At 39.0% G+C, this 13,636-nt stretch overlaps 1 protein-coding gene across 8 annotated transcripts in view; it reads right to left on the reverse strand.

The window, feature by feature from the left end:
* The window catches only part of GREB1L (GREB1 like retinoic acid receptor coactivator), a 133,082-nt gene that overhangs the window by 55,506 nt on the left and 63,940 nt on the right, over positions 1-13,636 (reverse strand). For 6 of the 8 annotated variants that reach the window (XM_021551547.2, XM_021551544.2, XM_021551546.2 and 3 more), the window contains 2 exons: positions 4,662-4,833; positions 4,191-4,388 (listed from right to left, as the gene is read on the reverse strand). In XM_021551547.2, coding sequence (XP_021407222.2) covers positions 4,191-4,388; positions 4,662-4,830 — 367 coding nt within the window. In that variant the 5' untranslated portion in view covers positions 4,831-4,833. The remainder of the gene's footprint in view (positions 1-4,190; positions 4,389-4,661; positions 4,834-13,636) is intronic. The other 2 variants (XM_021551545.2, XM_021551543.2) reach the window with 1 other exon arrangement.

Raw genomic sequence — 13,636 nt, forward strand, 5'->3', positions numbered from 1 at the left:
TGTAGCCTGGCTGACCAGCACATGCCTCTGTGATGTTCAGCCTGTGAAAAGAACTATAATTACTTTGCTGCCCCGGGGTAGTTAAGTTTGGGGACACCGATGTCATCCAACCAGCTCCTGAACTTCACAAATCTTGCTGAAATTCACTACCTTTATAATCTCCAGCCCTCTACCAGAAACGGCAGACAGCAGCCACCAGCTCAGAGCTCACAGGCGACTGCCAAAACCTTGTTTTCTGAGGTGGTGAGAAAAATAAACAGGGCTGACACCAAATGGTTTCCTCTGGCTCCCCTTCTGAGAGGGTGGGCAGGGAGAGAGGCAGCACAGACAGACCCTAAAAGCCTCCATGAACTTTTCTCTTGTTCACTGAACAGCTGCCACAGGAGAAGCAGGGAGGGCTGAGAGCCTGGCCAGGTACAGCCGGGACTTACTTCCACCAGCAGACATGGAAAGGATGCAAATCTGCTCCTGTGCAGTAAAAGGTTTGAATTTTCCTTCAAAGACATGTAGATTATATACTTCAAGAGCCCTTCATTATCCTTCTTTCCCTTGACTTTTAGGGCTGAAAAGCACTCTTTTAAGTTTCTGCTGCTTTTTGAAACTGAATGAGGAAATTCCACACAAAACATACTGATTTGGAAGCAAGTAACTGACTGTGCGGAGATGAAGGCAGGATTAACCCTCTCCCTGTTACATTGCCTTTTTCTAACTAGCAAGCACCACGGAGACCCCAACCTTATTTTTTTTGTTTTGTTTTGCATTATTTTTGCATTGGTAATTAATTATCTGTTAGAAATAATAACTTCCACATTAGGAAAGACAAGACATAATATCTTGGTACTAGATGAACTTGTGCTGTCAATGTCTAAGACTTAGAACATTTAAAATCTATTTACATTTCATAGCTATTAATTTATAATTGTGCTGGCACCTACATTTCTATGTCAAACAGCAGTAAAACATTTCCTCTAAAGAAGACAGAATGGCACTTTAATTTACTTGTGTACCTTCTATAAAAATCTAAATACAAAGAGAAGAAAATACGAATCAGTGAACCAAACCAGCTTCTCCTTGTGAAATCTTTTATCAACATGCAATTATAAAAAGCAAAAATCCAAAGCTGAACTGCTGAACTACTAAAAAAACCAAACAGACAGCATGTTCTCACAGGATCCCAGCTTTGTTTCAAATAAGGAACAGGCACTTATACTTTGATTAAAGTATATATAAATATCAGGAGCAGTCATCAAAAAATTAAAATCTTAACAGCTTTTACAGACATCTGCATTTCTTTCAAAGAAAATTCACTACTTTTTGCTTCTGAGAAGCACACTTGCATTCTCCAACATTACTTCATTTAAAGTAACCCAGTCCCATCTTCCTGAAAATGTATCCCCACAGCTGTCAACAAGTACAAGTGCTAGAATGTTCTTAAAAATGAAATTTGTATCTGTCTTCCCTTTCCCCACTGTAAGAAGTAGTTCCCATGTGGGGTACCAGCCCCTTGTTGACCTCTAATAAATGGGGTATTTGCATAAGGAATTAACTTCCAGGAATTACATATGAATTAGGGGTCACTGTCACTCGCTATTGTAACCTCACAGTAACTGATCAGGTGTTAAGTACCTGCTTACCTAATTGCTTCTGAAACTACCTTGGCCTTTCTTTAAGCATCAGGTAAATTGAGGATTTGCTAACAAAAGAAAGGTGATACTATTGTGTTTCCCACAGCTTGCATAGAATGTTATTCCACAAATTAGAAGGAGCCTCTTTTAAAGCTACAGCAAGCAAGTGGTTCAGAATAGCTTCTTGATAATGCAAGAATTTTGCTGGCTATTTGAGGTACCAGGATGAAAACAAATACATTATTTTTCTTGAAACCCTATTATCATGGAAATTTTAGTTACAAAAATTTGTGTTGTGGGGGAAAGAAACCAAAACAAACCCCCAAAGCCCCTGAAAATAAATTAATTTCTTTCATGACTAATAGCAAGGCTCAGTGGCAAATACAGTTGTTCTTTCCAGTGGGCTAAGAAGAGAGTTAAGACATCTAATACTAGCTGAGAAAGAATCTCCAACAAACTCACTTGTGAGGCACTAAAGGCATTAAGATCTACTTTCTGCACCCATGAATAAAAGAACAAGTCACCACAGAAAATAATATGACGGTTATGGCACACATCCTGAATTCTGGAAAAGCAAACAGCACAAATGCCTTAAAGGGAAAAAGATTTCATCCCACCTAATCCAAAAGGTGGGAAATAGGTTTGACAGCAAGCAGAGCTATGAACTGCAGGCTGTAGTACCAATATTTTGCTCTTGGATAAGCAACTGAATACACAGTTTAAAGTATTCAAATACAGTGAGTTCAAATGGTCTATCAGTATTGTTTAACATCTTAATAATGTTATTTACCTTTGCAATTAAAAAGTAAGATAAGGGATGCAAACAATGGCAGTGATCCTGTCTTACATCTCTGGAAGGCATACACATGAGATGAAAGATGAGCTATCAGATTAATATCTTGTTGAGATAGGATCTGCAGTGTGAATGTTTGGGAACCAGGGCATTTTAAACAATTAGTATTTGGGAAAAAAAAAAATCTGTTTTCCTTTCCTTTTCCAGATACAAAAATACTACTCTCATAAATCGGTTCCTTGAGAACATCTAAAAGTAAGGCAGATTTTATAAACCCAGAATGGTAAACTTAAAAATGAGTAATGAACAACCCTAAAATTCTGCAGCTGTAACACACGAAACTTTCTTCTAGAGTGCTTTAATCATAAAAGCCTTATGGATAAACATCAAAACACAAAACTGCCCCTGAAAGGTCAATTTTTCCCAGGACATTCTAAGTTTAATATTACATACATACAATATGTGAAGTGAAAAAGGTACTGCTCCTGCTCTCCACAGGAGATTTTGCAGATTTTATTGATACTTGTCCTCAACTGAGAACACTTTCCTAGGAATACATAATTTTATACTTTCTCCTTCCCTTCTCCTTCAAATTTACAAGCCTTCAAAGAACAGAAAACCACACTTCTGTGTGAATAACAAATTCTCCCAACAGTATTCCCCATCTTTTCACAGTAGCCAGCCAGCCCTTCTGTTCTTTGTGCTACAGGGAAGAGGGTAAGCATGCTCCTGTGAGCTGCATTTGGAAGTGGAAAAGGCCAAGATGACAACACATGCCACTAACACCCGTCCCCTCAGAAATGCCAAAGAATTACCAGCGATTCGCCCTTACTTCTATCACTTCATATAACCAATAGATACCTCAGTAAGGTGCCAAACCATTTAGCAAATTACAACTTTTGATGAACTGTGCACGAGGAATTTCATGATTCAGGGGGATATTGAATAAAATGTCAAAAAGGACATTTGGACCTGGTGGGAACGGTTCTTGTTTTCAGGTGTCTGAAGTCAGCAGGGAGATGTTTTAACAAGAAGCACATCTGATAACTATGAGTTGATCTTCTTTTTTTAAAGAAGTTAAACCTTCAGAATAGAACAATTTTGGGGTAAGATGAACTAATCATATCAATTTATCTTAGGCCAAGTAGGTACATGCATAATTATCTGGTTCTTTCTTTAACACATTTAAACTCAAACAAATATAGTATGGTCAACAATTTTGCTCATCTTGCGCAACAACAAATCAGGACAGCTCAGGGTAAGGAAGCAATGGCCAGCAGGCACACAGGGAAGACAAGACAGACAAATTTCCACTACCAACCTTGTTATCACCTCAGCAGCAGAAAGTACACTAAGTGTCCTCCCCATTTTCTTTCTCCAAACTCTTCCTTCTACCCATGGAAGCAACTAAATCCAGCTTTGCCAATGTTTCCGAGAATTATTCAGGGATAGATTGAGAACAGGACATACTGATGCCAACTCAGATAACCTCTTTAAGGACAGTGAACGTTTGTGAAAACCACAGACAAAAAAGGGCTTTCAGAAACTAATTATATGCCACAGCCAGTCCTCCACACTGCTTTCAAATGATACATTAAAATTTATGTTCTCAAAGAAGTCCCTCCAATCCATATTTTGTCAGATCTACAGCTTTGAGTAGAAACTGTATTTTCAGACTTTCTAGCTGAAGAATTTGTAACTGCAAAGAGTGCACATTATCATTAGAATCATATAGTAGTGAAGATTATACAGTAAAAAAAAAGGATACCAACCATCAGTAGTGCAAGACCCTTCTGGGGCAGGTTTTTGCGAGTATGGGATTGGTGGACTACTTGAATCTGACATGTCTTCATCCTCTTCTTCATCTTCCATTTCATTAACAGTTTGGTTGGTAGAAAAATCCAGGTTTCCATTTTGTGAATAGCGATGTACTAACTCTTTATCCAGCTCTTCTACCTTTGGCTTCACATCTGAAGAATAAAAATACAAAAAATAATAAAATATAGTAAAAATAAAAATAACCTTTTATTAAACTTTTCAACAGTATCTCCTTTTAATATAACATTTATCACCTTTTAAAATAACCACTATGCCATTCTTTCCCCTTAACGATACCCAAGATTCAGATTTTGTCACAGAGTGAACTGCTGTGCAGTTTCTGCCTTTTTTCTTTTTTTTTTTTTTTTTAATAAAACACACCCCACCCTTTTCGCACACAGAAAAACAACTGAATTGTGCCATACTTTCATGGTTACCTTCCGGCAAGAAAGGAGGCTGATCTGGATCCAGGTACAGCTGTGAGAAGATTGGCCGTGGGACAACACTGCTACATCTCAGAGAAGCTTCTATGGAGTTATGAAGAGCTTCTTCGAAACGGGCAGATTTTAATTGCCCTGCATATGAATTCCCCATGATCTAAAAGCACAAAGGAAACAGCTGATAAGGGGATGGGAATGTCCATGCACAGAGAATTTACAAATGAAGACAGAGATCTTACTATCATGCATGACAGGGATATAAAGTTAGCAAGAAAATATGCTGTGCAAACAACATCTCTAAGTAGCACTACACGTTCACGTTTCTCTCTCAATCTGGCAGACTGCATCCTTCTGTTCCACTAAGCTTTTAGTACATCTCCAACACATTGCTCTGTGTCTTCTGAGTACACAGCTGCTCAACAGCCTCAAAAACTTGCCTGCTATAAAAAAAACTAATGGAGGTTAGATAAAATCGTTATTATTTGGGTTTTTTTCGGATATTCAGGGTAGAATATGGAAGGGTACATAACAAAAAAAAATTAAAAATCAATTTGGGCTTCATCAGTTTTTGCCAAAGAGTATGTTTACACAACTTTTCACTTATCAGTATGCCATTATTTGTAGAAAAACATTACACAAAGACATCAAGTAACTTGAACTTTTTTGCTGTTCCTCATATTGGAAGGTCAATTTCTCTGTCTTTTCAGAATCTCTTCACCTCCTGTCTTCAATGTAATATTACCATTTACATGTAGTCTGACCTATCAAAGGATCTAATTATAACAAAAGATATGTGTAAAAAAAGAGAGAAATAAGTAACTTCTAAACCACATACAGCAAATGCAGTAAAATGTGTTTATTTGAAATTATGCTTTACACTCATAGAGTGATAACAACAATTTAAATACCTGCTTTAGCAATTAATATTTCTGTTTATATTGATGATGAACTTAGGAACTTAATTAAATATTCAAGCACAAACAGACCTGTAGATAATTTCTTCTTGGATGGCATCACACAGCCCAAAGACTGTTATATTTGTGCATCCAGCACTGGGATACAGACACTCAAATTTAAACATGTAGTAGAAGAATGGCCATGGAAAGTTTTAAAATGAGCTAAGGGAGACTCACTGAAATATGAAATTTTCCACTTTGCTAGATGATTATACCAAATTACATTTGTTCCAAAGAAACAACGGTCTAAATTTTTCCAACATTCAGAACAAAAGAGTGAACTTTCAGAGAAATTTATTTCAACAGAGAGAAGTTTTCCCCAGCTAAATCAACATACAGAAAAGTATAAAACCTTATAACATTATCTTTTTACTTCCCCTCACTAGATGTCACCTAGTCCTACAAACAGGAAGAGACCTTGGCCAAGAAGATAAGCTGGCATTTTGAAAACCTATAGTTCCACTCCTGCTTTATCACTGGGTTGCTCAAGGTCCTCAGGGCCACCTGTAAAAGGGAAATAATCATGACAGCCACTTCCAGCAGCCTTTGAGGTCTGCTGCTGTAGACAAATATCTAAGAGCTCATTATTACTACACTACTGGATACACAGGTGTGAAATAAATCAAATTACTCACCTCTAACTTGGGAGACAGGGTCAGTTCCCTGTTCAGAGTTTTTATGCAGCTTTGGGAAAATAATTCCCCATCTCTGACTGGCTTTTAATAAATTTTGTGGCAACTACACTTCTCCACGCCAACCAGAGACAATACCAGATAAAAAACTATTTCTTAACCTGACACATTCTGCTATTTTAGCAGTGAGATACCTAAGATATGTAGTTCTCTTTTCCCTTCTATATGTTTTCATTAAATTTGGAAATGGTAGGGACTGTGTACAAACACACGACTACAAAGTATGTTAGGGAAAAAACTACACTGAAGCAGTATTAAGGCTGCAGTAAGCTAAAGCCTGTCAGGTGCCTTTGAAAAAAAGAATTTATGGAAATCGGCTAAGTGACTGAAATACTTATTTTACTGAAATCAGTGATGATACTTCCATAAATATAAGTGAAATCAGCTCAGACTATTATTAAATTTCATGCAATAAAATTTGTTTTCCGTGCTATTTATGTCAGTTATGATGTGCTTAAGGTAAGATTTCAGGAATGCATTCAAATTAAAAGACTTTAGTTAAAACACCATAAGGAAAATAAATCAACCTTTGTGAACAGAAAATTTGCAATTCCCACAGCAAAACACCTGTGTGAAATCTGTTTATTCTCCGTGTTTTCTACAGCTTACTTGTTGTTTTAATTCTATGACAACTATTTTAATTTTGATGGGAAAGTAATAATAAAGCACAGGACACACACATCAAAAATGCTGGCAATTTGATTTGCTTCCCTGGCATCTATACAAGGAGACTTGCCTGTGGATGGAGATTGTCACAGATTTACCATGGTTAATGTTACCAGAGGATGTTTCCAGCTTGCCAAGAGAAAACAAGGTTGTTGGTGGAAATGCCAAGGAAAGGAAAGCTCGGGGAGCCCAGCCTGTGCGAGTTCTGGTCCTGCAGCGTGAGGCAGAGCAGGAGGCTGTGCCAGGATGTGCCGGGGCAAGATGCGGCAGGCAGAGGGGCCGCGGCTGAGGAAGCCGGCAGCCCTGGAGAGCAGCATGGGGCAGCGATTTCCTAACACTGCCCGAGGCCATTAGGGCAGCTGGGCCTCATCTGGAGTTCAATCGAGCTGGGGAGGGGAGAGAGGGGAGAGGAGGTGGCAGGACCCTCCAGCAGTGAGCTGCTGCCGGCTTGAGGCTGTGATCAGCCTCGAAAGCCAGGAGCACCAATGCAGGGGAGTAACTCTCACTGTGTCCGCACTTGATTCTACCCCTGCATGCCTGGTGCCATTAGGAAATGGTGAATTCTCCTCCTCACAGCGTAAAAGGGAGGCAGCCTCCAGCGAGCACGCCTCAGCAGCGGCAGAGAGGGAGAACGTGCTTTAAATGGACTCCAGCGTGCTGAGGGGGCTTGAGGTGGCAGCAGAGCCCGGAGGAAAAACAAATTGATGGAATTTATTTTAGGGAGGCAAAAAAACCAACCAAACAAACCAAACCACCAAAACCGAAGAACATTTCTCTTATTACGACATGTATCTGCCACATCTGCATTTAAATATGACCAAAGCCAATGGTTTAACATAACTAAATTAATGTTCATTGCTTAAAAAGTTACACAAAAAATATGTCTATCATTCATATATGTGGTCATTTGGTTAAGAAACAAAAACAAAAATCTCCCAAAAAACTCACCAACCCCTCTTATTTTTCATAGTGAAATTAAGATAATGTTTTCTTAAAATTCTGCCCATCTGATGCATCAGTGAGCTCGGCAGGATGTGGGAAAGACATTCCATTGTTGAATTCAGCTGAGCTGATCTGACACAGTAGCTTAGAAGACAGTGCTGGACTTGACTCAGGAGCTCCTCCCTGATCTCACAAACCTGTTTTGATGCTGCCAACTCTGACACTTCAGGGCTCACCCTCCTGTCCATTGTTCCACGCCCAGCACCATGGCGTGGAACTCTGCTGGAGCCTTACCTCATGCACCAAGAGGTTTCCAGTGGGCAGGAGGTTTGATGAGGGAGTAAATAATCATTTCCATATCTACAGTTAGCACACTAATTGTAGCTAGCTCAGCACAGAACTGGTTAGATTCCCAGCAGTGAGCAGTCTGCACATCTCTAATTCAGTATTCCAGCCTCACCTTTCACCTGCACCACTGGATGGATGCTAGCATAATTCTTAAGTTGCCTACGTCTCTTGGCAACCTTTTGAAGTCTGTTTTGGATTGAACTCTATAGAATGTTGGTATGTGCAAAGTGTATGTGTATTTTAGCTGCTATACTTTTTCCCTCCCCACCACCCTACCAAGGAAGAAGGTTCAATTTGACAACACTCCTAAGGTTTCTCCTCTACCTCAACAACTGTCTCGCTGTACACAGATGAATTTTGTTTAATTTCCTTAAAACTCACTATGGGGATTAGAAGACATTATCAAAATTGAATAATTTCAAAACTAAATCTGAAAAAAAACATGAAATAATAGGGGAAATTCCTAAAATTTAGATCACCTCCACCTCCAGGCTCTATCACTCTCAGTGTCCTTCTCTGAAAAGATTCAGATACTAAGGAACCACTCAACACATCTCCATTCCTGCTGTGCTTCTTCAAAGTAAATTTCCTAAACACACGTCAAGTCTTCTTTGCAGTGGCCCATCACTGAACTACAGGATTAACCTGAGATTTGCTGGAGTGAGAACTGCCTTAAACAGAACTGGAAGGCAGCCCTCACATTTCCTTACATCTGTCTCCTTACAAAGACACATGAACAAGGCAATTGTGAAATTCCTCTAACCCGCCCACAGGTAAAGGAGGATTATTGTTATAGCTTTAAATAAAACAATTAATATGGGCATTCATAGTGGAAAGCAAAACTACAATTACCATGAGCTTCTATCAAAGTAGACAGAAATGGAAATAACAAAAGCAAAATTTCAAAGAGAATTGATTTTAACACTGCATCACTTCACTGTGATGGACTCAGGGAAATTCTAATCCCACTTTCAAACCCAGAAACTGAATTTACAAAAAGGCCTTGTCAATTCAAGCAAATAATCTTGTTCCATGTGGTCACCCAGGTTTCAAAAGATCTGTGCAGAATCATGACATGGGATGTTTGAGAAAAAACAGAGCCCAGGTCCAGCAGTGTGTAAGTACAGTAAACACTACCCACTTTTAGATAGAAAAAAAGGTGACTATGCTTCTTTACATTAAAAAAAACAGTCACCTCTGAAAAGTGGATCATGACTCAATAACTCTTGGGAGCCAGACTGCACATTGAGTTGAAGGCTCTGCTAGTAAAAATATAATCAGATCATTCAGTACACCAGATACCACATATTTGGCCTCCAGGTGGGTCATGACCCCAGAGACTTTAAAGGAGAGGAACTGAACTGGAGGATGAGGGAGGGGGTGAATGTTGTTGTTATGGCTTAAAGCAATTTCACAATTACCTGATAGCGAATGATGAATCTGATGCAAACACCCTCCATTAAGTCAGCTCTATCAAGTCCTTACTTTGTGTTTAACCTAATAATGTAATTGTGTTCTCCAAAACACATAATCTGGCTTCTGATCTGGCCTACCCCACAAAGAAGTTTCTCTTCAAAGGAAAAGAAAGCAAGTTCCTCCACAAAGGCATTGCCAGGCCCAGCACAGCTTCTGTATCTCAAAGGGTTATCTCAGGCAAAGAGAGACCAGGCATCTATTTGTGCTGCAGAATAACTGAACTGCTTGTTTCAGGTACAGCTAGTGTTTTTGATTGTTTACATCATTTTTAGTCATGTTCTAGGAGTATTATTTTTCTCATGAGAGTATCACTAAGATGTACCCTGAACATGCATACAGCAGAAAGAATGTCAGGTAATAATGACAATAACAAATACATACAAGTCACTAAAAGTGCAGACTTCAAAGTCAAAAGTCTATGTGCAGCATCAACTGTAGCATTCAGTGGGGAAGACTTATGTGTGACTCAAAACAAGACTGTAAGGTGGAGCAGAAGCCTTACTTCATAACCACTGTAAGATCTCCTTTCCCCCCCACCCCCCACCACAGCCTTTTCAAGGTCTTGAGATTCTCAGCCTGTTTTCTCTTCATTAGCAATATTCAAACTCAACTGTTGGAGAGCTTACTAAGAGTTTACAATCTTATGGAGCAAGTGACCGATAACTGATTTGCAATGTCTTTCAAGAAAAATGAATTATTAGTTTGGATTTACCCTATTTACAGTGCAGTTTCCTCTCATCTTTATTTCTCATTTTATTTTTAAGAAAATAGCGTTTGCATCCAATACCATTTAGAGTCTCATCTTTCAGTCTAATGTTGACACTACTGTGTGAAAGTAATGGGAAGGATCAAGAACACATATTTTTTCCTCATGAGGTTATTTCTCTTATTGCTTCACTAATTGTATCTGTACTTGGAGTATTGCATCAGATTATCTGAGATTTGGACAATTCCTTGGATAGAGACAGAAAGATGCATATTCTACAGAGCCACATGCAGGATGGTGGAAGGGGGCAGCTCTTTCCCCACAACATTAAACAGAAAGCAAATTACAAGTGGTCTTAATATAGAGGCTGCTATGCCCTTACTGCTCCATCCCTTCCACCCCAAGACTTTTTCTACAGGCCTCAGGAATAGCTCACAAAACAATAAACATACTAAAGGTAAAATTAACACCTGGATGCAGGATGGTATTACTAAGTTGAACTTACATGAATGAATGTATCAGCTTCAAATCACCCCAAGTGATTTAAAGCAAAAATTAGGTCTGAATTGCAGTTTTAGAAATTTGGTGACGTGGGAGTTTTCAGCTTCACAGAATAAACCAGCAGTGATGTAACACTGAGGCTAGCAAAGGAAAACCACCAAAAAATAGCAACTGAAACACCATTTCATCTCTTTAACCTCAAGCTTGAAATGTTTCTTTAGTTCTTTTTAATGGTGTTATCCACTGAGCTGTGCACACAAAGAGCAATTTACAGCCATGATCAAACACAGAATACACTGAGAGGCGCAATGGTACAGAAGTCATTGCAAGCTGAGCTCAAGTCAAATTTTACAAAATGGCACTGGCTTTACTTTTCTCTAGGTTATGGAAAAAAATTGCTGTATTCTGGATAGGTTAAACTCTTACAGCACAGTGAGAGGAAAACTGGTGCAGCCAGTGCACCAACACACTCCTCCAGTGAGGACTGAGGTGATTTAAGATTAAGCATGTTCCAAGCTTCATTTGATGTGATTTCCTCAAAAAAAAGATGCAAAAAGCAGATGAAGAAAGCACATAAAAGTTTTCAGGAGTTAATTATGTGGATTTGGCCTAATGTGACTGCAAAGCTTTTGGAGTCTTTTCAAATGATGTTATGAAATGGGTAGATAAGTTACTGTGGAGGTTTTGTAGGGTTTTCTAAATAAATCAGCAGAAGATGGAGCAAATCCTTTTATCCTGCAGGAACTTTTCACAGTATACATAGGAAAAAGAACATTACTATGCACCCTTAACAAAAGGGATACACTTCTCTTTCAATAGAAAAACCTTCAGGTGGGAATAAAAAGGTTATCAACCTACAAACATTGCTTTTGATTTTGAAGTTTAGATATTGTTAAAAGACTTCAGTATTTTAAAAGGAGTATATGCTCACACAGTCTTGGCAGGGATGGCACAAATAAATCACCAAGGAGCAGTTTTGAAAGCCTCAGCCTGCTTCCTTAAAACATGCATGCTACTACATAGCTTTCCCCACTTATGTTTTCTGTCCTAAATCAACAGGACTATTAACTACATTATTAATGTCAGTTCAATACAACCAAATCAGCAATGATGCTTAATCCTAGCTATAGGATCAAGGCATATTTTTGCTGTGTAATTTTGATTTTGCAATTAGTTGCAGACATGAATTACAATTTATGCTTCTAACAACCTGGCGTGTTCACATAGTCAGCTAGTTATGTTTGAATCACCTCTGTGCCCACCTCCTGGAAACTATGCCAAAGCACATAGAAAATAAGGAGGTGACTGCTGACAACCAACATAGCTTCACTAAGGACAAATTGTGCTGAAAATTTAGTAATCTTCTATAATGGGGTGAGAGTGGTGGGAAGGGATCCCATATGGAAGGATCTCACAGGCTTGAGAAGTGGTCCCATGAAAATGTCATGAAGGTCCTGCTCATGGGTTGCGACAACCCCAGACCTAAATACAGGCTGGATGGGGAATGGATTGACAGCAGCCCTGAGCAGGACTTTGGGGTGTTGGTTGACAAGAAGAGCAACATGACCCAGCCACGCACACTTGCAGCCCAGAAGGCCAACCACATCCTGCTCCTTCAAAGCAGCGTGGCCAGCAGGCCAAGGAAGGTGATTCTGCCCCTCTGCTCTGGTGAGACCCCATCTGCAGTGCTGCATCCAGCTCTGGGGTCTCCATTGTACTAAGAATGATGTAAACCTGCTGGAGCAGGTCCAGATGAGGGCCATGAATATTATTAGATGGCTGGAGCACCTCTTCTGTGAGAAGAGGCTGTAAGAGTTTAGGCTGTTGAGCCTGGAGAAGAGAAAGCTCCAGGCAGACCTCCAGTGCCCAGGAGAAAGCTGGAGAGAGACTTCTGACAAGGGCAAGGAGGGATAGAACAAGGGGAAATGTCTTTAAGCTGAAAGAAGATAGATTTACAGTAAGTATTAGGAAGAAATTCTTCACTGGGAGGGTGGTGAGGCTCTGGGGTTGGAACTAGATGGTCTTGAAGGTCCCTTCCAACTCAACCCATTCTATGATGCTATGAATTAATTTATCTACCACTCTTAATAATACAGCAGATTAAATAATTTGTTCCTCAAATAATGTATTCAAAATCAGTAACTGTTCCCAAAGCCAATACTTTGAAACTCTGTAACTTTTATATACTTTTCGTATACATAAGTGTTTAGTCATTCACTAACAACATATATTCTATTATTACACAGATCTTATTATCAATTATTAGCTAACAACTATATTTACTAATTACCAATTCAACTATTAAGAAGTATTAGAGATATAAAATCTGTTTATGTAGTTTACAAAAATCTATGAAGTAAACTATCTTCTCAAGTGCACCCACTAATTTAAAGCTTTGCTTCTAATGAAGATTTAATGTTCATTTCAACAGAACACTGTCTAATATTCCACCATAAAAAAAATTAATAACTGGGAAGCTCAGTGAATGGTCTTTCTAAATAAACACAGGTCTGTGCTTGTCAACAATTTTAATGCTGGTAATTATCACTAACTGCTGACTCTTATGAATTATATTTTTACTTGCGTTTTTTCCCAGTTGCTTCTATCCTGAGAAATTGAAAGGCGAAATCACCAATGTTTTGAAAGAGCCATGTAATGCCATAAAAAGAAGCA

Source organism: Lonchura striata, chromosome 1, assembly GCF_046129695.1.
Source record: "Lonchura striata isolate bLonStr1 chromosome 1, bLonStr1.mat, whole genome shotgun sequence".
Lineage (NCBI taxonomy): Eukaryota > Metazoa > Chordata > Aves > Passeriformes > Estrildidae > Lonchura > Lonchura striata.